Below are 25,233 nucleotides of genomic sequence, written 5' to 3' on the forward strand. Positions count from 1 at the left end.
CTGAATTCTACAGTACCTCTGTTGACTGTCCTTCTAACAAAAATAAGTCCCTGTTATAATAAAACTGGTGTGAGTAACGTATGAAAGTTCTCTCCAGGAAATTGTAATTAGGCGATATTGTTAGGAGGGACGGAGGCTCGGTATAGTAAAGTAGTAAGCTTGAAACGGAAAGGTAAAACTTACACACAAGTACGGATATGAATGATAAGCATATCACTTACTTCAATAGTGATACTGCCAATAATATGAAGTGCAGAGAACAGAAAACACTTGGGCAATATCACAATAGATCTAATCTCTGGTCGCAGTGATGAGCCCACACAGGAAAAAAAGGTGTACTTTCTCACACATATGGACATCACGCACAATAATTACACAGCAGAGCTATCTGCGGTGCGTTTTACAGTTTGTTTCTTGAGCATGGCAGAAGAGGAAAAGATATTGGGAGAAAAAAAAATAGACTGCGTTGCTCGTGTCGGTCGAGTTTACTCTGGTCGAATTCGTTTTCGCGGTGTAGCTACACGGGGACTACACTTTTGCCCGGTAGGTTTTTTTCACTTTCCAGACTACTCGCCAGTGGACTCTGTGGTGTACTTATACGTTTTCTCTGTAGAGTGATTCACCCTCTTGTTTCTATCAGATGTGGGATGAGCTGGAATTGTGTTTTCTCTGTAAGTTAGTTGAGACACTTTGGAGTGGAGAAAGAAGCAGTGTGGTGAAAGCATTTGCTACACGCAGGCACATACTGAAAGGGAAGTGCGCGGTGAATTTTTTTCTCCGCTCTTTCCACATACTGAGGAGAATGACAAGCATGGCCGCAAGGATTACTATTCACATGATTCTGAAAGATATCCGAAAACACATTCCTAATGAGTTTCTCTTTCGTCAATTATGTAGCAGAACTATTACGGGAATGGAAGCGATCAAACGAAAACGTTTACTGGTACTTCTCTACTGTCAATCGCTTTTGTCCAACATCCCGATTATGAAAATACAGTAAGGTCTTTTATTACACGAATGATGCGTCGCAAATTTGTACGGCATCGCGTAAAAAAAGACTTTTGAGTTGCAAATATAAATGTTTTAAAATGTTTGAACTTCGTTTGAATATGATAGTGGTCAATCTAGAGACCAATATTCAACATTTTAAATTTTCAGTATTTTCACCAAAAATTGTGATTTTTTTTTTCAAAAACGGATATACGATGCCTTTTGGCCTAATACGGAAAACGTGATTTAAATAAGGTCGATATCTTGTTTCCGTTTTTGAGTAATTAAGAAAAGTAACCTGCGTAAAAAAACCGGGTAAAAAAGGACCTCACTGTACCCATATTTGACGGTGTTCGGTCATTTCGGGTTGTTTTCCAAAGAGCGAAAGTCGCCATCCTAGAATTTTAAATTGAATCTAATGGGGGGTTAAACCGTTATAGAAACATTTCTTGTACTTTAAAATCCTCATTTTCCATATTTAGTTCCAATTGCTTAATTAGTTCCCGAGCTTTATAGATATTTGTGTTTCATTTGTATGGGACCCTCCCATCCAAAAGAGAGAGGGGTGTCAAACCACCATAGAAGTGTTTGATGCTCCGAAAAACCTCCATTTACCAAATTTGGTTCCATTTGCTTTCTTAGTTCTTGTATCATGCAGAATTTTGTGTTTAATTTGTATAGGAGCTCTCACTTCTAGAAAGGAGAGGAGTCTCAAATCAGTATAATAACCTTGGCCCCAAAAACCGCTACATACAAACTTTCACGCCGATCCGCTGACCTGTTCTTAAGATTAATCGTTGCATACGGACAATAATTTATTTTTATTATATAAATAGAATATAATATAATGGAATACTCTTAAATCCTCAATTTTCAAATTTGGCTCCATTTGCTTAATCAATTCTCGAGTTTTGTAGAAATTTGTTTGGGAGCCCTCTGTTTCAAAATTACGCGCGTTACACGGTTTTTTACGCGGATTCTAGAATTTACGGGGTATTTTTTTCTTACGTGGATTATGGAATTTATTAACTGGGATTGCGGAATTTACGCGGTTTTTTTTACGCGGATTCCGGAGTGTACGCGGTTTTTTACGCGGATTCCGGAATTCAAGCGGTTTATTTTTGCGCGGCGCGTATCCCTCGCATAAAAAGCGACTTTAGTGTATGAACATGTTCACGGTTGATTTTTCTTGATTAGATCTCGAGTTATGCAGAAATTTGTGTTTCATTTGTATTGGACCCCTCACTTCCAAAGGAGGGAGGAGTATCGAACCACCATAGAAAACCTCCACATGCCAAATTTGATTACATTAGCTTTATTAGTTCTTGATTTATGCAAAAAATTGTGTTTCTTCAAGAGTAGAGGGGTATTAGTCCACCGTAGAAATATTTATTGCTTTCAAAAACCTCCAGTTGTTAAATATATTTCCAATTGCTTGATTAGCTCTTGTGTTATGCATACATTTTTGTTTCATTTGTATGGGAACTCTCCCTTCCAGAAGAGGAAGGGGTGTCAAACCAGCTTTTTAATATTTCTCGCTTCCAAAAACCTCTATTTGCCAAATTTGATTCCATTTGCTTGGTTAATTCTTGTGTGATGCAAAAATTTGTTCTTCATTTATATGGAAGCCCTCTCTTCCAAAGGAGGGAGGGGTATCAAACTACCATGAAGATATGTCTTGCCCTCTAGAACCTCTTCATGTCAAATTTGGTTCCATTTGCTTAGTTAGTTCTCGAGTTATACAGAAATTTTTGTTCCATTTGTATGGGACCCCTTCCATCCAGAAGAGGGAGGGGTGTCAAACCACCGTAGAATTTTTTTTTGCATCAAAAAACGCCCATTTGTCAAATTTATTTCCATTTGCTTGATTAGTTCTTGTGTTATGCAGAAATGTGTGTTTCATTTGTATGGGAGCCTTCTCTGGAAGGCCAGAGAGAGGAGGGGTCTCAAACCAGCATAACCTTCCCCGGTCTTAAAACCCTTACATGCAAATTTTCTCGCCGATCCGCTGATTGATTCTTGAATTTAATTCTGTCATACAGACAGCGTTTTTTTTTAGAAAAATAAACACAAAACTATAATTATAATTTAAATACAGGTCGGACTCGATTATCCGGAGACTCGATTATCCGGAAACTCGATTATCCGGAATTTCAGACTCGATTATCCGGAATTTCACTTTTTTGGTGTCCGTTTTCAATTTTCATTCCGAAATTTTGTCTTTACCATCTCTTTTGGCATATTTGTTACCATTTAAGTCACTTTCGGCATGTTTGGGACATGTTCGAATTAAGTGAAAATAATCAATGTCCAATTTTTTTTTTTTTGCTTCTCAAGATTTTACACCTTTTTGCCTCAGAAATAACTTCTAGTTACGTTACTGCATCATACAAGTAAATAAAGAAAATAAAATATTTATTTTATGTTCGTTAATCGCAAAATTTCAGTATTTTTTGTGTGATTCGATTATCCGGAAAACTCGATTATCTGGAATGAAAATTTTTTTAAGTTCCGGATAATCGAGTCCGACCTGTATACGAAAAAATGCATTTCTTATTAATGTGAATTCTTACGAAAATAATAAAATGTTATATTCAGATCTGCCGAACAAGTTATTAACGTTTGGAATCAGATATATCATGCGAAGCGTTCTCATTTTTACTTGAATGTACCTCAGTATAGAACACAAAGGCGTACTCCTACGTCAAAATCTAAGAGCGTAGTAAACATGCAAAAATTTGAGTTTTGAAGTTCTGCCCAAATCCGGGCAATTCACTGTGCATGGCAAAGTACTATGAGATATTTTCATACGAGTAATTGGACAAAAAAAAAAATCCTCAATTTTTCAACACTTTCGGTATTTTTCTATTTAGGGAACATCCATAAACGACGTAGCTTTTCGTCACAAAGCCGGACCCTCCTCTAGATAATTACTTAGCTTTATAACAAGCCCCACCCCTTCCCCCATGACTTTATTTTTGAAAATTTTATTATCAAAAACATACCTTGTATCATAAATGAACACATACCTTGTATAATAAATGAACAAGAAAAGACCCTAAACAGACAAAACAGTGATAAAAGAGAGCAATTCGAAAGTCCAATTTTTTTCTTGGTTTCATATTTACTACATAGCTTGGCTTGACCCCCACCATCCCCCTCGTCACATTTCGTCACAAACCTACACGTTTTTCTGAAAGCTCTATCAATAATGTTTAGAAAAATATAATACACTTATCGATATCTCAGGTACAGTACCTGCTACAGTCCTGAAATGTTGAAATTTTCTTTGTTAAAGTGTCTACTTTCTAACAAAAAAAAAGGAAAAATTGATCGGTGACAGTCAGTTTTCCTATTTTTGTACACCTGAAATCCTATAGTTCATGGGTTCGCTGCGCTCGAGAACGAAATAAGTTTCAGTATGGGTAAAAACCGCGGAGTAACTATTTACTATACTTTAAGAGTCAGTATGAGAGCTTGAAGATTCGAACACATTTATTTTTTAACTTTCGTGATCGATATGTTAAAATATTCAATTCATTCAAAAATATATTTTTCATTTTTTCAAATAACTGCACTCAAAGGTGATTCGCTGAGATCACTTTTTATGCGTGTTTGGGATTTAGGCAGTTTTTCTCTGTGTGAATTTCAGAATCCACCCTTTTTACGCGGATCCAAGACTAAAGTGATTATGGTGGGATTTTTTTAATCCATTTATGTAGAGCTTCAAGTAAGATTCCGGAATCAAATTTCCGAATTTTCACAATTTACGTGGCACTTCCTTCCTACATCTATATTTTCATGAAAGATATTCACAAGTCAAAATTCATTCCTTTTCCGTTCATATATTATTTTGAAGATGAGTAATGGACTGCAAATTGAGAGTTTAATTTTGATAAAAGTTTAGTGAATAACATGACTACGTAAACTTTATAAGATTCGGTCACAAAATACATCATACGTTATATACAAATAAATATTCTTAATAAATGCACATAAATAAAATGAAAATTGACACTTAACTAGTTGAACAGGCCCTCCAACTAGGATCAAACGGTTAATAAAAACATAATTAAAATTAAAATAAATTAGCAAAAAAAAACAAGCCTGTGCTGCACATTTTTTTATGCGGAACGAAAAAGAAACAATGAACCGGTCACTATCATTGTCCATAATAAAGCGCGGCTATACTAAGACTAAATATACTCACCACCCTTTTTATAAAAAAAAAACCTTGCCTTCCACATGTTGCTGATAATTACGTGATGGAATGAAAATAATGCGAATAACTGCCGGGCGGGATGGTAAACCATCGACGCATCAATTTATACGACAAAAGGATGTTCGATCTGCTTGAACGTCAGTGCATCACAGAAAACATGAGGAAACAGTGTTCAGTTGCTACTACCGTAGCGTTGTTTACCATCGTCATCTCCGTCTGCGTGGTTCGAGAACAAATCCTTGCCAGCGGGAACCCATTAGAGCGGAGCGCTTGGCTCGAAAAAAGAAACCAAAATGTGTCCTGCATTGTGGATTGTGCTAACTGTGGCTGTGAAGGACGTTTCCTCCCGGAAAACAACGAATGCGTCTGCAGCTGTGATGTATCCGTTAATGCAACGTTAGGTCTGTGTTAGTGTATTTGAATTAAAATCGAAAAAAAACTAAATAGTGGAATAGAAACAATTTTTTTAATTGGTCTTACACTCGAGCAACGAGCGAACTGTGTTTTGAGGGGTGATTTCCGGAAAAAATAAGAATGTTTTGAATACGTTTTTTCTTAAGCTGCGTTTCAAAACCAGCACACCTCAGTTAAATAACAGAAGTTTAGTTAGTATCAGAAAACATTTATTGGGTATACTTTTGAATGTTGAAAATACAGTAAGTTATGTCATTGAGCTGAATTTAAATATCAATGATGCGTAAAATTCACGGTTAACCTGTTTTTCCTGTACACGCAAAACTTTTCCTTATTACTTTAGAAGCAATAGCGCAAAATTGCCTTTTGGGTAACAAACCTATTACTTTAAAGGCAATTCTTTCCCAGTCAAGTAACAACACATACTGCCATATATTTAGCACGTGTTACGGGAGTACGACTATCTAATAATGGTCGTTTCAACCACATGCAAGATTTTTTCTGTCGAAAATTGCTCCCTTTCCATCTCAAGCAAAAATAATCACACACCGTCGCATATGTTACAAGTTTCATCAATCTCCAATTCATCCGGTGTGCGTGTATTAGTTCGCAAACGGAGTAGAGAAAAAATATGGCAAAGGCTGCCAAGCAGCATTTTCCCCGTCATAGAGTATGCAAACGTTGATGATTTCAAAGACTTGAAATGCGTCTTGAAATGACATCACGATCTGTAAACTGCGTTAGAGAAAAACAAAAACATTCGCTTACCTGCAAGATATCTAAAACACATACTCATTGGTTCATGGAAACTCATTTGTACCTGTTTGAAAATACAAAACTCGTGCCCATCCAGAACAATATTCGCAACTTCGGCAACTCTGTTCAGACAGTATAACATATTTTCATTTCAAGTAAACACTGGGGGACGAAACGAAAGTGTTTCTAATTAGATATTTGAGATTGACGGGTGAGATTCTCATTATGTGTGGATGAAGAGGACAAATTGAATCTGATCGTTGCATCAATACAAAGGCAGCGAGTGAAGTCTTGCTAACACATGCATTGCGGTGCTTGGCTGTATGTTCTCCTGCAGAAACACATACAAGCGTGTGCCCGTCATAATTTTTATTACTTTTGGTTTGTTACTCTTTGTGTATAATGCGCAGTCATAAGACACAATAAGTAATAAAAAATTGCCCTAAAGTAATAAAATGTTCCCCGTTTGCGTTGGGTGTAGAAACACAATAACTCAATATTGAAAATCTCATACCTGGGACTACGAAGGGTTTTGTAGCACGAGCCAAAATATTTCAATTCATGCAATATGAAGGTTTTAAACAAATTGTATCTCCAACAGATCGTGCATGCGTAGAAAACATGCAACTTTCTTCGAACTCTAGTGGATACAGGTACACGATCAAAACGGACACCTTAAATTCCGTGGAATCTTCTCACAACGCACACACTCGTGTACGAAGACAAATCCTCGCGGCTGATTACTTTCGATGGATTCGACACTTGCGAAATATACGCCGCAATGAAATAGCGAAACTTCGACAATATATTTCCGATTATTTTACAACAACTACTGCCGCTCCTACTACAACCACAGCTGCTACTACGACAACCACGGCCGCTACTACTACCAAAACCACGGCGGCCACTACTACCACAACCACGGCTGCTACTACAACTACTACAACTGCAGCAACCACAGTCGGTGTCACCACTACTACAACCGCAGCTGCTAATTCAACTACCGAGTGTATAACAAGCTTCCTTCTGAGAGTGCTTGACAAAATTTTGTGAAAAGTTTTAAATCAGAAAAAAAACACTAGTAGGGTAGGCTTTATGTTTTTAAACATTAACTCAGCTCAACATAAAATGATATCTCGATAATAAAGTTCTTTGCATCGAGCTGGAACTATGCTTTACTTTCTAGCATTATAATTGAAATGTTAAATCCAACAGACCAACCGTTAATTCAACGCTAAGTCTGTGTTTATGTATTTGAATTAAGATCGAGAAAACTAAATAGTATAATAGAAGCAACTTTTTGAGACGTTTTTGCAGTCAAATAACAAACAAACTGTTCTTTGAGAGGGGATTTCAGAAAAACAAGAATGTTTTGTCTCAGTTACATAATATCAAACAAAGCGTTTATTGGGTAAACTTATAATGCCGAAAAAATAATCAAAAAGGTTGTTCTCGAAAACCTAGTAATGTCAGTGAGCTGAAGTTAAATTTCAATAACGCGTAAAATTTCATAGTAGATCTGTTTTTCATGTAGAATGACAAAAACGTATTTTAACAAATTCAAACTCAAACGATCGATTCATACAATATGACATCTTTTAAACTAATTGTTTCTCCAACAGATCTTGTATGCGTCGAAAACATGCAACTTTCTTCGAACTCTAACGGATACAGTTACACGATTAAAATGGACACCTTAAATTCCGGGGAGTCTTTTCATAACACACACACCCGTGTACGAAGGCAAACCATAGTGGGTAATTACTTTCGATGGATTCGACACTTGCGAGACTTGCGCTGCAGTGAAATAGCAAAACTACGTCAATATATTGCCGATTATTTCACGACTACTACTGTTGCCCCTACTACAACCACGGCCGCCACTACACCGACAACTACGCCCACCACTACACCGACAACTACGCCCACCACTACACCGACAACTACGCCTACCACTACACCGACAACTACGCCCACCACTACACCGACAACCACGCCTACCACTACACCGACAACTACGCCCACCACTACACCGACAACCACGCCTACCACTACACCGACAACTACGGCCGCCACTACACCGACAACTACGCCCACCACTACACCGACAACCACGGCTGCCACTACACCGACAACTACGCCCACCACTACACCGACAACCACGGCCGCCACTACACCGACAACTACGGCCGCCACTACAACGACAACCACGGCAGCCACTACAACTACTGGTGTATAACAAACCTCTTACTAAAAGTGCTTAAAAATATTTTGTGAAAAGCTTCAAATCAGAGTGTATAACAAACCTCTTACTACCTCTTACTCAATATTGATGATGAATTGATATCAGGATAATAAAGTTCTTTGCAGTGTGCTGGAACTACACTGTGACTTTCAAGCCTTTTAGTTAAAATGCTAAATCCAACAAGCCAATGAATGGGACCTTATTTATTGTTTTATTACATTAGCTGCAATAGTAGCGTATTGAATAAGTTATAGTTATATCATTTCAAATAACAACTATCACTATTCAACAGATCTTGCATGCATCAAAAATTTGCAGCTGTCTCCTAACTCCTATGGATCTAGATATTTGATCAAGACGAACAATTTCAAAAACATGGAACTCGCACAAACTGTTCAAACACGCGCCCGAAGGCAGACTTTAGTGGCGGATTATATCCAATGGATTCGACACTTGCGAATGCTGCGTCGCAATGAAAAAGCCAAATTTCGAGAGTATTACGAAATTTCTTTACATCAACTATCGTAGCTCCCGGTACTAGTACAACTACAACCGTTTCTACAACTACAATCACAGTTCCGACTACAGCAACTACAACTGCGGCTACTTCAACTACAACTGAGGTTACTTCAACTACAACTGAGACCACTTCCAGTACGACGGAAGCGTCCGGAACATCGACTACCACTGAGACTACTCCAACTACAACAGACTCTACCTCAACTACATCGGAGACCACTTCAACTACGACTGAAACCGCAACTACAACTGAGACCACTTCCAGTACGACGGAAGCAACTTCAACTACGTCCGGAACATCGACTACCACTGAGACTACCCCAACGACAACAGACTCTACCTCAACTACATCGGAGACCACTTCAACTACGACTGAAACCTCAACTACAACTGAGACTACTGCAACGACAACAGACTCTACCTCAACCTCATCGGAAGTAACTTCAACCACAACTAGTTCAACTACAACTGAGCTTGCTTCATCTTCATCGGAAGCAACTTCTACTACGTCCGGGACTTCGGCTACATCAACTACGACTGAGACTACTTCCACTGCAACAGACGCTACTTCAACTACATCGGAGACAACTTCAACTACGACTGAAACCTCAACCACAACTGACACTACTCCAACTACGACAGCCTCTACCTCAACTTCACCGGAAGCAACTTCCACTACAACTGAACTCATTTCAACTACGTCGGAAGCAACTTCAACTACATCTGGGACCTCGACTACATCAACTACATCGGAAGCAACTTCAACTACATCTGGGACCTCGACTACATCAACTACATCGGAAGCAACTTCATCTACACCTGAGACTTCGACTACATCAACTACTACTGAAGCTACCTCAACTACATCGGAAGCAACTTCAACTACAACTGAGGCTACCTCAACTACATCGGAAGCAACTCAACCACAACTGAGACTACTTCGACTACAACTGAACTTATTTCAACTACATCGGAAGCAACTTCAACTACATTAGGGATTTCCACTACAACATCTACATCGGAAGCAACTTCGACTACGCCCGGAACTTCGCCTACAACTGGAACTACTTCAACTACATCGGAAGCAACTTCAACTACTTCTGAGACATCGACTACATCAACTACACCAGCAACTTCATCTACATCTGAACTAACTTCAACTACATCGGAAACAACTTCAACTACGTCTGAGTCTTCGACTACATCAACTACACCAGTAACTTCAACTACAACTTAGGCTACTTCAACTACAACAGACACTACCTCAACTACATCGGAAGCAACTTCAACTACAACTGAACTTACTTCAACTACGCCGCAAGCAACTTCGACTACATCAACTATATCGGAAGCAACTTCGACCACGTCCGGAACTTCAACTACAACTGAGGCTACTTCAACTACAACAGACACTACCTCAACTATTTCGGAAGCAACTTCAACTACCACTGAGCTTACTTCGACTACATCGGAACCAACTTCAACTACGTCTGCGGCTTCAACTTCAACTGAAGCTACATCAACTACACCACAATTCTACTGTGTTTTTCGATACATCCATGATAGAAGAAACTCGTGGAATCCCGGATCATTTACGCGTGCAGCAGATCCCTAAAATTTTTTCCAATAAATATCGAAACATCAACTGCGACAATATGTACTACACTGACGGATCACTTCTTGATGGGTCCACTGGCTTCGGTGTCTTCAATAACAATTCAACCGTCTCCCATAAGCTCGATAATCCTGCTTCTGTTTACGTTGCAGAATTAGCTGCAATTCAGTACACCCTAGGGATTATCGAAAAAATGCCCACGGACCATTCTTTCATCTTTACGGACAGTCTCAGTTCCATTGAGGCTCTCCGATCGATGAAAGATGTTAAGCACTCTCCGTATTTCCTGGGGAAAATACGGGAACATCTGAGTGCTTTGTCCGAAAAATCTACTCAGATTACCTTAGCGTGGGTCCCTTCTCACTGCTCGATACCGGGTAATGAGAAAGCGGACTCTTTGGCTAAGGTGGGCACAGCAAACGGTGATATTTATGAAAGACCAATTGCCTTTAATGAATTTTTCGCATTTGTACGTCAGAATACGATCATCAGTTGGCAAAATTCTTGGACCAAGGGGGAACTGGGAAGGTGGTTACATTCCATAATCCCCAAGGTATCGACGAACCCGTGGTTCAAGGGGTTGGATGTAGGTCGGGATTTCATTTGCGTGATGTCTCGGCTTATGTCCAATCACTATAGATTTGACGCGCATCTCCGTCGTGTTGGGCTCGGGGAGAGTGGTATCTGTGCTTGTGGTGAGGGTTACCACGACATAGAGCACGTTGTTTGGTCATGCCCTGTACACCGTGACGCCAGGTCTAAATTAATAGCTTCCTGTTCGTGATGTCTTGGCGAACCGTGACCTATCCTACATGTCCCTCATATACGTTTTCCTGAAATCCATCCACGCCCCAGTTTAGTTCTATCCCCTTCCGCCTACATCCAACCAAACGACAAGAACACGTTAAGACCCCGGATCCGGAAACAGCTATCAGACCGGCACGATATGAACAACATGAACAGATGAAGGCCCGATGGAAACAACCCAATATGCCAGTCCGTAATATCTTGGCCCAGCAGCGGAACAATTTTAATATGCTGCTTACCTATGGCAATGAAAACCATCAAACAGCAAACCTGTGCTTTTAATGCAAAATATTCTAGCTTTAAGTTAGATTTAGTTTCAGCTCGTAGTCGGCAGCGAGGATAAAAAATTTGCTTTAAGTTATTAAGATACTTTAGAAAGTAAGCTACCAGATATAATTGGCGCCGTTAAACATTGAATTGTATTTGTGCCGTGTCAAATTAACTATAGATGAAGAAAAAAAAACTACACCACAACCAGCTACGACCACGGCCGCCATTACAACAACTACTGAATGTATAGCAAACCTTTTAGCATGTATAGCAAACACTTTAGAAAGAGGTTAATTTTTTTTTCGTGAAAAGCTGTAAATCAGAAAATATACACTCGACAAAAACTTTCTTTGCATCGCGCATGGCGTTTATAGTCCCAAATGATTAGAGGACCAAAAGTTCGTCTTTCACGGTTAGACGTAGGTAACCAGAGAGTTACCAGAGTTCTATCGCGATCGATAACCGCGAATCTGTAATGCGAAACAAAAAACAGGTCCTATGGGTACGAAATTTTCCCTTAAATTAGCCTGGTTCTATGGACCGATTTCGCGCCAACTCGACAAGATGTTGGCTGTACTCTTTCAGAATTCGATGAAAATTTATGGGCGTGTTGTAGGCCTTACTAAAACAAACAAATTTGCATACATTTTTTCGAATTAACTGGACCAACATTTGAAAAGGGTTGAAGACAACAGATAGAGAAAAGATTCCAATCAATGACTTTTAGGGAATTCTTTAACTTACATTCAGAAATATTTGGACAATTTAATTTGAGATCCTGCACTGAAAAAAAATGTTTTAGAAACGAACAGTGATTTAAACAAAATCAATCATCCCAGATTCTCGATTATGCACGGATATTGAAAAATGGATTCACTCTACTCCAATAGTTTGATACACAGCAATATGACACGATTGGTAGGACACAAATTGAAATAACGCTACGAGTAAATACACCGCAAAAATGCAATAAAATATTAGAATTAAAACAATACTCTCAACCACAATTACAGTGATGCCAGATAAATATACTATAGCAAGATGCTACAACACGACGCGAATAAAGAAATGGGCATGTTGATTTCAAATGACGAAAGCAGATGCTGGAGAATGACATGAAAATGAACAGTTGACTGGTCAGTACGTTTTATGGTGCTCACGTCTATGCAACACATCACCGGCTGCTCACTGGCCTGTAACACGGGAAAAGAAGATGGGCATGTTTTAATTCATTAAACCTCATCCCTCATTAGATAGTAATACCAAACATCACCAATGTTTGACTATGAACAGGTACGAATTTGTTTCAGTGCAGTCGAATTTTCATTGATTTCCAGTCTGTTGGGGGTCGTCTCGAATGAAAAAAAAGTGTGCCGTGAAAATCGGAGTGTACTTTCGATTCGTGATTTCACACCTTGCGCAAGATTAGGGTTACGGCTTGCAGCAACCAAAGCTAGCACGTGCTCTGTGAAGGATACTATTAATCTTGATTAGCGCCACCACCAGCCACAGTATAGATGACGATGATCAAACGTTGGTATGTATGGTCTTCGCATCGCATGAAGTGCTCTGCCGAGTGAAAGATGTTTACAGTGCCGTCCTAATATGTCACTTAGGGCGCCAGAGGCCAACTATTTTTGCAATGGGATGCTGGAAAACTTTTCAAAATTATCTCTCTACCGTTTGATTTACGTATTAAGAGGAGAAAAACGAAACCACTACTTCGAATTCGACTGCCATCAAGGCCAGCGGAAAAAGTAATGGTTCCCGGTTTGAGTTATCGAGAAAATATAACATTCCGGTACTCGTGAATAGAACCCGTATTAAATCGCAAAATAGCATGCAAGGAGTTCATTTGAATTAAATGTAATTTGTAAACAATTTGGAGGTCATTCTGATATTTCTTACTGATCTTACTACAGACCTTAAGCAGACACTATAGTTTCCATAAGTTAATTATTCCGGTTTATGGTTCTAACTTCTCAAGGAAAAACTAAGCAAAAACTTTTTTCAGATGAATGTAACGGTAATACCTAAAATCTAAGCGTCAAAGTTGGAGGGCTGCGCCTGTTTGATTAGATCTTTTGAAAGTAACTGCGTCAAATAAAGTGCTCATTATATCGGGCAAATCCCACAGTCATTATGCACTGCAAATTACACACGGGAGCAACTCACTGGCTGCTCGATGCTGATCGGATGCATAACTTTAACATGGCGTCTTTCTGCGGTCGGTGCAATTGAGTCGTTACGCTGCTCCTTTCACACATAATCAACGCCCAACAGGGAAACATTGTTGGTTCGTTGCAATTTTAAAGCGAAAATTACCGTGTGAGCGTAAATATCTTAGTCATTAAAAAAATTCTACCATTAAAGCAGCCAAATCAGTGCCGGGTACTCGAAAACCGGTCGAATTATCGAAGCTAAGCTGTAACGGAACCGTGTTTCGTTTGTGAAAATGGCGCACAGTAGCAGCATCATGGCTGTATTTGATGACTCTTGGCTTTTCTCCACCAAACGGTAGCTCGCAGACGGAGATTTCTGCAGCTTTCGACCTCGGGATAATAACCCTAGACGTTAATCTCTTCCGCGGAACATAATATACCGAAACCGCTGTGATCACTTGTCCTCCTTCGTGCAACTAACAATCACATTTCTGTACGCAAAAAGAGTTCGTGAGTGTTGTAAAAAGAAGACTCTGTCCAGTTTCTGAAGTTGACTAATACAAGAAAATAAACAAACTTCGTTACCTATCTATTAAAAAATCCTAGCTGGCAAAAAGATTAAACCTCTATTCACACTTCAAACTGCTTTGCAGTAATAATAAATCACACAAAGAACTATCAAGCCGCTAACGGCGAAGAGATGTGGATAGCCTGACCTGAAAATCAGATTCTCTGAACCAGGTCAACGGTGATGTTGATCTTTGCTCGTTTAAATGCCGGTCGCCTTCCAAATGGGCTTGAATTTTGTACATCAGCGAACTGCGATTGCTGGGAGCGAATTCTTTGAACCATAAGGTGATGATGTCGCCGTAGACTGCGCACCACTCATTTGGTTATCATTTAGATCTAACTTAGTCACCGAACCGAAATATGCATATCACTCGAGCGGAGCTGCAAAGCATAAAAATTGGCTGGAACGGCTGTCTTCGCTGTGAACACTCCGGAAAAAGCATTGTATTAATTGTTCACGCAGGCACTAGTGCTAGACTCGGTGCCCTGATCTGTACCGCAATTAAAAGTTTCACTTTTTGTGCGCACAGAGCGGCGGCAACAATAAGCGAAAGGTTTTGCATTTCGACTTGGAGAAACAGCAATCATTATTATTAGTGCAACAACGAATGGTTCAGATGTGAAAAATCGTGACTTCGAAAGAAAATTAAGCCTGAAAGAAAAATATTTAACTCGTCAGGTTTTCGTAAGAACCGGAAGTGAACAATCGAATCAATTGGAAACAGACGCTTCAAAATTACAATTGTTGTGGTTTGGTTACAAATGTAATGTAAAGTTAGACCAAGACACGTGAAACGACGACTGCTTAAAACCTTCCCATCGTTTGGCTTTATACTTCGATTTCAATCTATTAAAAAATGGATTTTAAATTAGATCAGCAGTTCAACAATAAAGTTAAAATAGGTACATGAATAAAAACTGATTTTGACGTTCCTAATGTCCTAGCCTAAGTTAGGAACTTTTTTTTCTGGAGCTTTAGGAATTAAATTACCCAAAAACAAGGCTGTTTGAAATATTCTGCAATGCGTAAAATATCTTACAATCGCGGAGCTTTCTGAACAGTAATTAATAGCAAAGAGAGAAACCAGTACCTGTACAACAAATTCTCACTATTATCAGACATAGGCTCAATAGATACTTGCTCGAAACAGGATTTTGGTTATATTTGTTATTAAACATCATTGAACATGCGTTTGCATAACCCTCTCATCTCCACCATTCATAAAGACAAACAATATCAAGTAAAGTCCCCATCCGCATTGCAAGGTACAGAGGTAATAATGGCGCTATTTAGCTCTCAAGTGCTCTGACTGCCTGTATGCCGTGCTGTCTGTCAGTTGTTTCTTTATTCGCCTATTATTAGCCGCACACTTACATCTACGCACTGGATGGTTTCGCCACCGAATGCCCGAAGAGAGTACATATAGATCCGCTCCGTATGGTTTGCCGCGCTTTGTCATGGCGCTTGGAGCAACGATTGGCGCGCGATAATATACGGCCTCGCTTGGACTGCGCGCATCAGGAGTGGTTTCCATCCTACTTCCCGGTTTTACGGCGACTTTTCCCTTCCACTAGAGGTACTGCGCCACGCCAGTACCACCGATACCATCGCGTATACAACATTTTCGTTTTCAACTGCTGAAGTGATTGTATTGCAGCAGCGTGCAGCGCGAAGAGATGAATGATAGATATTTATTAGGTATTTTCATTTGGCACGATCTGCTGAGAGTCAAGAGAAGAGAAGATCGCGAAAGTGCAGCCTCTACAAGTCAGCTGTTGAAACGTTACAACCTATGTTTTCGTTGGATGTGATGCATTCCATGTCCCGCTCTACCGCAGTACCGCTCCCCTGTCGCTGGTGGACATGCGAACACTGTTCTCCGGGCGGCAATACGTTTCTCGCCAAAGTAATTTATTATTTATGATCAATTACAGATGCTGGAACAGCATGCACCGTGCAGTCGACTACCGAACTAAAGCTGGATATGCTTTTTCACGATTATGTCTTGAATTCTTCCGTCGAGTTGTAGATATCAATATGATATGTACAAATTTTCACCTCATTACACGAGCAGAATTTGCATAACCGTTGGGTCGACTAGTTTGAGAAACATATTTCTTCATAGCTGCATCTCGCTTTACAATGTTTTTGAGAGCGATTGTTTTTCGAATGCAAATTCTAATAGTATGTAAAATATGCAATCGTCTCTCTCGAAGTAACCGTCGCTTCCATAGTGGCTAATTTACCCATGAATAGGTATAGAAAAGCACTAAATTATTCCACAAAAATAAGCATTTTTGAATTATTCGATTTACCAAACCATTTTCCTTAGTTTCCAATATGCTATAACTAGCCATTAGAATCGATCTTCCTACCACCGAATTTAGAGTAAAAAACGATTTGAATGTTTACACAGTTTCAGGTACGTACTACAAATAAACATAAATTTGTGCAATTAGTACTACAAGGGAGTAATTCCTTCATAACCTAAACACTTTTCCTGTTGTCCGTGTCGATTTGATTGAACTATAAACGCTAATATTTGTATTTAATAGAGATGTAATTTATAACGATAGATTATTATTAACCCGTAAAGACCCGGGACGGAACTTTTTTTTAGAAAATGGTCGTTCTCAGCGATGCTGCGGCCGATTTGAGTAAACTCGGAATATTATTCAAGGGGAATAGTTGCTCTAAGTTTTAGTAAGGGTGCCACCCCTCTGAACCCCTCCCAGTTTATGTGAGACCCAAATATGTCTGTGCCTTTTTTTATTTTTTCCTACTGATTGAACAAACGCATGGATTTATCATACGTATCAAATGTCCTTTGCATCAAATCATGTCGAGTAGATGAAATACGATTAACAAAAGTAAATTTTGAAGTTACCAAATTATTTCAGTGCAAAATCACATAACTACGTATTTTCATAGAAAGTCAAAAAAGATGTTCTACTGAGGGAGATTGTAGCTGTGTCCTTCAAGTTTTCTACTCTACATTTTTAGAATTAGGTCTTCTAAGTCCAAATATGTTAAAAGATTCATTCTAGCATATACAGATTTTGAGAAAAACAAGTTTGAATTCACTAAAGTACGAATTTTCATGGAAATTCGATTTTCTCAGTCTCTCACAGTAGGTTTCTATTTTGTTTTTCCATTTTTCAACTTTGCATTTTTAGAAAAAGGTCTCCTGAATTCAAATATGGCGAAAGATTTATTCTTGCATGAACAGATTTTGAGAAAAACAAGTTTGAATTCACCAAAGTACGAATTTTCATAAAAATTTGATTTTCTCAGTCTCTCACAGTAGATTTTTGTTTTATTTTTCCATTTTTTAACTTTGCATTTTTATAAAAGGTCTCCTGAATCCAAATATGGCGAAAGATTTATTCTTGCATGAACTGATTTTGAGAAAAACGAGTTTGAACTCACTAAGGTACTAAGGTACTGACTAAGGTACACACTAACACAAACGTTTTGCGGTGCCAGTGCTCACATCGATTTTTTTTATCTTCGTTGGTTTGGTTAGTTATTCGTAGTTCCGACCGTAGTCTCCGTATAAATTGTCCAAGAAAACAAAAAAAAAAACTCTATCGTCCGCTTTATTTACTCTAAAGACTAATCACAAGCCACGTGACTCTTTTTTTTGTTTTAAAACTTGAAAGGCTTTAATTTTTTTTTTTTCAGTTCGTATATTTCTAAACCAACCCGAGATTCCGTATGGTTTATAAATATACGAATTCTGCTCTATGCTATGAACCAAAACTTTGATACCGAGTTGCTGGTATCTAGTTAGATACAGATATAATTACTTGTCTAAGACGTACATACTTTGATAGTTTTAACCATGTTTCACTCAAAATCTGTTCATGCTAGAATAAATCTTTCGCCATATTTGAATTCAGGAGACCTTTTTCTAAAAATGTAAAGTTGAAAAATGGAAAAACAAAATAGAAACCTACTGTGAGAGACTGAGAAAATCGAATTTCCATGAAAATTCGTACTTTAGTGAATTCAAACTTGTTTTTCTCAAAATCTGTTCATGCTAGAATGAATCTTTCGCCATATTTGAATTCAGGAGACCTTTTTCTAGAATTGCAAAGTTGAAAAATGGAAAAACAAAATAGAAACCTACTGTGAGAGACTGAGAAAATCGAATTTCCATGAAAATTCGTACTTTAGTGAATTCAAACTTGTTTTTCTTAAAATCTGTTCATGCTAGAATAAATCTTTCGCCATATTTGAATTCAGGAGACCTTTTTCTAAAAATGTAAAGTTGAAAAATGGAAAAACAAAATAGAAACCTACTGTGAGAGACTGAGAAAATCGAATTTCCATGAAAATTCGTACTTTAGTGAATTCAAACTTGTTTTTCTCAAAATCTGTTCATGCTAGAATAAATCTTTCGCCATATTTGAATTCAGGAGACCTTTTTCTAAAAATGTCAAGTTGAAAAATGGAAAAACAAAATAGAAACCTACTGTGAGAGACTGAGAAAATCGAATTTCCATGAAAATTCGTACTTCAGTGAATTCAAACTTGTTTTTCTCAAAATCTGTTCATGCTAGAATAAATCTTTCGCCATATTTGAATTCAGGAGACCTTTTTCTAAAAATGCAAAGTTGAAAAATGGAAAAACAAAATAGAAACCTACTGTGAGAGACTGAGAAAATCGAATTTCCATGAAAATTCGTACTTTAGTGAATTCAAACTTGTTTTTCTCAAAATCTGTATATGCTAGAATGAATCTTTTAACATATTTGGACTTAGAAGACCTAATTCTAAAAATGTAGAGTAGAAAACTTGAAGGACACAGCTACAATCTCCCTCAGTAGAACATCTTTTTTGACTTTCTATGAAAATACGTAGTTATGTGATTTTGCACTGAAATAATTTGGTAACTTCAAAATTTACTTTTGTTAATCGTATTTCATCTACTCGACATGATTTGATGCAAAGGACATTTGATACGTATGATAAATCCATGCGTTTGTTCAATCAGTAGGAAAAAATAAAAAAAGGCACAGACATATTTGGGTCTCACATAAACTGGGAGGGGTTCAGAGGGGTGGCACCCTTACTAAAACTTAGAGCAACTATTCCCCTTGAATAATATTCCGAGTTTACTCAAATCGGCCGCAGCATCGCTGAGAACGACCATTTTCTAAAAAAAAGTTCCGTCCCGGGTCTTTACGGGTTAATGTGTTGAAAAAATGGTGCAGTGCGGAATTTATTTCAGGTTTTTTTTTGTCCTTTTGAGAGATGCTTTCAGCTTTTAGGTGGTTCACCTGAAAGGAAGGTGGTTCACCTGAAAGGATGGTGAGTTTCGCAACGTTAGTAAAATTACAGTTCTGAAGAAAACTCTACATTGTAAGGAACAATTTTTCTTCCAAAAATAGTATTGGAAATATCATTTAATTTATCAAAAAAGCAAAGCCATGATTCTACGTTCCGATTCGGAACTCGACCTCCTATTTTTTGTACACAGACTTCGCAGCCAACTGTTAAGTGTACAGGACGATTGCGGGGCTAACGCTACGATCCTGCTAACACTTACAGTCTCTCCCGAACCGAGACTCGAACCTACGACAGCTGGCTTGTTAGGCCAGTATCGTACCACGAGACCACCTGGGAGGTTTAATTTATTAAAATTAGGTTTAAATTATGGATATCGTAAAAAGCACATTCAATTTTTTCCCAATAAATTTATGTACCAGTCAACTTTGAAATTTAGTAGAGGTAAAATGACAAACAATAGCTTTGAACGCTTTTGAAGAAGCAGCGATAGTTCCATTTTGATCATTTTGTTAAGAGTTCGTTTTGTTTTCAACTAAAAATGTCTTAAGAATATCGTGGTAAATATATTTTTATTATTTACCAAGTTACGAGGAATAGCAACAAATACTCAGAAACTCAACGTATCCCGCACAGGTTTTGTGCCGCCAGCCGCAATGTGATGCGAAATAACGAAGCGACCGAAGGGTAGGAACAGTGCAGAGAAGAACACTTGAATGGCGTATAGCAAGAGGATCAAGACGACGAAGGAAAAGATATCTTCGGTGCAGCAGAATACGAGGACGTGCCACTCCCACCGGGAGACGAAATTAAGGATGCCATCAAGCGACAGATGGTATCGGAGCGGAGCTTATCCCGGACCCGGCCCGGACAAGTTGATGAAGATTCGGATACCGAACAGCTGCCAGAGAAGTGAAAGGATTTGCCCTATTTACGAAAAAGCTGACAAACGTTGCGTCCACCATCCTAAATAGCGCCTACAAAGTGTTTTCCTAACCCATCGTCCAACGTCTCTCACCACTAGAAAATGGATTCCTGGGAAGTTGTAAAGCTGGCTTAATAGAAGTCAACTATGGATAATATGTTCACTTTGCCCATGTATTCATCGATTTTTAATAATACAATTGACCAGAAAGAGCTACGAAAGATCGTGGACGAGAACGACTTCCCAGAGAAACTGACCCAATTGATTAAGTTTACTATGGATACAAACCAGTGCTGTGTGAGGATTTCAGGTAATTATCTGGCCTGCTCTTCAACATTGCGCTAAAAGATATTATTCGACGAGCGGGTTACAAATTTTCAACCATGCAATGACGTGGACATTGTTGGTAGAACATTTAAGGCAGTAAACACTGGCTGCTGAAACCGAGCACAACAGGGCTCGCTTAGGCGATAATGTGAGATCGACGGTGATAAGCATCACTGCTCGAGGAGAATTTGCGAAGATTCAGAGTTTTCAAGCGATAGATGCTAAGAACTATCTTTGGCGGCATGCAGGAGTACGGTGTGTGACAGCAAACGATGAATCAAGAGCTCGAGTATCTTCCTAACGAACCCAATTTCTCGAAGATGGTCAAAGCTAGACGGATACGCAAGGTATAACATGTTGCACAAATACCAGATAACTACACTGTAAAACTGGCGTTCGCTGGAAATCCGGTTGGTACGCGAGAAAGAGGAGTGCAGCGAGCTAGGTGATTAGACAAAGTGGAGACCAGCATTGGATGCCCGCAGAATTGGAGAAACGTTTCTTTCCAAATCTTTTGAACCACATCATTAATTAATATGAAATGAATTACTTGTTAGTTTCTGTGGTATTGAAGTTTCGTCATTTTCACATTTTGGTACATAACGGACAAAGTTACAGCATGATTACAGTGTAATTAAATAGTGTATTATGGGATAGCTAGACCTTTTATTTGACATTAATTTTGTGAAAATCGATTCAACCATCGCTGAGAAAAACGAATAAGTTTTAGCAGTCTATGAAATATGCTTCCTTTCAAAACGTGATTTCACATTTTCATGCTCAACGGACAAAGTTACAGTCCGATTACAATAGAATTCAATAGGCTCTTATGGGTCAACTAAACCTTCCATACAATACTGATTTCGTAAAGCCTGTTTCAGACTAACCGTTGCAGCGGTCAACCGCTACCGTTCCGTTCTCTTTCGACCAATCAAAACACAGCGGTCGACCGTCGCTTGTTGTTGTTGAAAAAAATAGAATCTTTTCTATTTTTTCCGCCGACCGTTCCCCCCGGTTGCCGGCTGCTGTCATTGACATGGCGAAGGCAAACGAATCTCTTCACACCTACACAAGACCACATATAGAGACTTGACAAATGAAAATGTGTGCTTCTCTTTTTGGCACACACGACAGCCAGTCAAAACATTGATAGCACCGGCAACGCTGGTTGGCGATGTCAATTTTCGACCAACGCACACTGGCACAAATGAATCCAAATTCCCACTAATTAAAAGCCGCTGGGCTGGATACCTTAAATATAGCATTTCTTATGTAAAATTGGTCAACAAATTGATTGGCGGTTTCATTTTGGACAGGGCACGGGAAATGGTCTTTCTCGCCTCTTTTCGCCCCATTTATGCCTATTTTTGGAAATATAGACCCTTTCCCGTGCCCTGCACAGAATGAAAATATCACCTATCAATTTATTGGCCAATTTTTCGTAAGAAATGCTATATTTAAGGTATCCAGCCCAGCGGCTTTTAACTAGTGGGAATTTGGATTTATTTTTGCCAGTGTGCGTTGGTCGAAAATTGACATCGCCAACCAGCGTTGCCGGTGCTATCAATGTTTTGACTGGCTGTCGTGTGTGCCAAAAAGAGAAGCACACATTTTTATTCGATAAGTCTCTATATGTGACTTTGTGTAGGTGTGAAGAGGCACGTTTGCCTTCGCCATGTCAATGACAGCAGCCGGCAACCGTTGGGAACGGTCGGCGGCAAAAATAGAAAAGATTCTATTTTTTGCAACAACAACAAGCGACGGTCGACCGCTGTGTTTTGATTGGTCGAAAAAGAACGGAACGGTAGCGGTTGACCGCTGCAACGGTTAGTCTGATACAGGCTTAAAAATCGGTCCAATTATCTCTAAGAAAAATGAATGAGTTTTAACAGCCTCCAGAACACGTTTCTTTTAATAACACTTGATCCACATCTTTAATTATTATGAAATTCATTAGCTAGGATTTTCAAGGCAGTATTTTCTTTTGACACCAGTTTTGTAGAAATTGGTTGCGTAGTTTAGGAGACAATAAAGTTTTGTGATTCTCACATTTTGAAACGCAGTGCCTAAGCCAATGGTAACTTATCGCTCAACCTTTGAGACGTGTAAACGTATATTCCGAGTGCGCCTATCAAGATTTTGCTACTTTGATCCTTCTACTTTTAGAGAGTCTGAGCCGCGTCGCGTGTAGTATATCCGCGATGAGGCGTGAAAACACCTTTCGAATAGACTATTCGAATTTACCGGTCAAACCGTCATACGAAAAAACCTACGAATTTTGTCGTACAGTTCTTGAACTCAAACGAGAAGATGTTAAGAGGCTACAATGCCATAGAGGTGAAGCGTGCGCGTTTGTTAAGGTCGCTGACCTAGCTCTGGCCCAAAAAGTGGTCGAAGAACACGACGACAAACACGAAGTGAAGTGTGGTGACAAAAAATACAAGCTTCGAATTACCATGGAAGATGGAAGTGTTGAGGTGCGCGTATGGGATCTTCCCGAAGATGTACCGAGCACGACGATTTCTGAGTTTTTTAGTCAGTATGGTGACGTTCTCTCGGTCAAGGAGCTTATGTTCGGTGAAGAGCATGGGTACGAAGGCGTATCGCTCGGTATCTGGAGCGTCCGAATGGTGGTAAAGCATAATATCGATTCGTGGGTCACCATCGACGGAGCGCAGGCATATGTCACGTACAAAGGGCAACTGCAATCGTGTCGTCACTGTCACGAGCAGACACATACAGGCATATCGTGTGTGCAAAACAAGAAGCTGCTAGTTCAGAAAAGTTACGCAAACGTGACAAAGCAAGCTGTGCCACAACGCCAGCAAAACACCAAACCTGCGGTACCGGAACCAACGATCCAAAAACCGACGAAACCTGCAAGTATGAGATCTACTGCGCCACCTCCAGTGACTTCGGAAACTTTTCCCGAACTACCGCCACCTTCGACAAAGGCCAATTCCCAAACACACTCTGCCACCCAATCAACAGCAGTGGTAGTAGTAGACTCACCGATTCGCGAAACTGTACAAATATCAACAGCTGAGGCACACACTGAGGAGACAACCACTTTTGTGGACTCGATCGAGATGCTTAGAAGATATGGCAGCGTAACACGCAGCATGTCGACTGGGCATGAAACTGATGAATCTACATCGTCCATGAGTAGCAAAAGACGACGTGGACGACAAATGAACAAAAAACCTCGAAAAAATGACGAAGACGACGATAGAGAGAAGCGCTACAATCCATAATGTCTGTCACTTCGTTCAACATAGCCTCGATCAATATCAATACTATCACAAGTCCTACAAAACTAAACGCTTTGCAACATTTCGTAAACAGCCAATACCTAGATATCGTATGCCTACAAGAGGTAGAAAATGAACAGCTCTCATTGCCCGGTTACACGGTTATTGCAAATGTGGATCATGCAAGAAGAGGAACGGCGATAGCAATAAAAACACACATTCGATACTCCCACGTCGAGAAAAGCTTGAACGGACGGTTAATAGCTTTGCGAATCGGAAACGTAACGGTCGTAAATGTTTACGCGCCCTCAGGAACAACACAGCGTTTGGCAAGAGAAGATTTTTTCAACGGCACACTTGCTTATTATCTACGTAATCGCACCGAGCACGTAGTTCTAGTAGGAGACTTCAATTGTGTACTACGACCCTGTGACTCATCTAGTCCAAACACGAGTCCTTCACTAAGAACGGCTGTCCAGCAACTGCAGCTTATCGATGTGTGGGAAGAGTTATGCCCACGAGATGCTGGATATACGTTCGTGAGTAGAAACGCACGATCCCGACTCGACCGAATCTACGTGAGTACTACTCTCCGCGACCAGCTACGAGCTACACATACTCATGTCTGCTCTTTCTCCGACCACAAAGCACTGACTCTCAGACTCTGCCTTCCCAGCCTAGGGCGAGAACACAGTCGAGGATTCTGGTTCCTTCGCCCTCACTTGCTCACCGACGAAAATGTAGCAGAATTCCAATACAAATGGCAATTCTGGACTCGCCAACGTCGGAACTATGCTAATTGGATGGAATGGTGGCTTACATATGCTAAACCCAAAACCAAATCCTTCTTCAAATTGAAATCCCGAG

The 25,233-nt window shown here is 39.5% G+C and overlaps 2 protein-coding genes across 12 annotated transcripts in view; one reads left to right on the plus strand and one right to left on the minus strand.

The window, feature by feature from the left end:
* The window catches only part of LOC129723323 (uncharacterized), a 243,328-nt gene that overhangs the window by 122,062 nt on the left and 96,033 nt on the right, over positions 1-25,233 (minus strand). The window lies entirely within an intron of this gene.
* On the plus strand, positions 5,359-8,780 carry LOC129723326 (G8 domain-containing protein DDB_G0286311-like). Of its 3 annotated transcripts, XM_055677499.1 has the most exons (3): positions 5,359-5,613; positions 6,984-7,468; positions 8,005-8,126. In XM_055677499.1, exons 1-2 carry the CDS (start codon positions 5,370-5,372, stop codon positions 7,433-7,435), a joined length of 696 nt encoding a protein of 231 aa, XP_055533474.1. In that variant the 5' UTR covers positions 5,359-5,369; the 3' UTR covers positions 7,436-7,468; positions 8,005-8,126. The 3 variants fall into 3 exon arrangements, with proteins under 3 accessions (XP_055533474.1, XP_055533471.1, XP_055533473.1); XM_055677496.1 differs by lacking the exon at positions 6,984-7,468 and having other exon boundaries at positions 8,005-8,780; XM_055677498.1 differs by having other exon boundaries at positions 6,984-8,138.

The sequence above is a fragment of the Wyeomyia smithii genome, chromosome 2 (assembly GCF_029784165.1).
Source record: "Wyeomyia smithii strain HCP4-BCI-WySm-NY-G18 chromosome 2, ASM2978416v1, whole genome shotgun sequence".
Taxonomy (NCBI): domain Eukaryota; kingdom Metazoa; phylum Arthropoda; class Insecta; order Diptera; family Culicidae; genus Wyeomyia; species Wyeomyia smithii.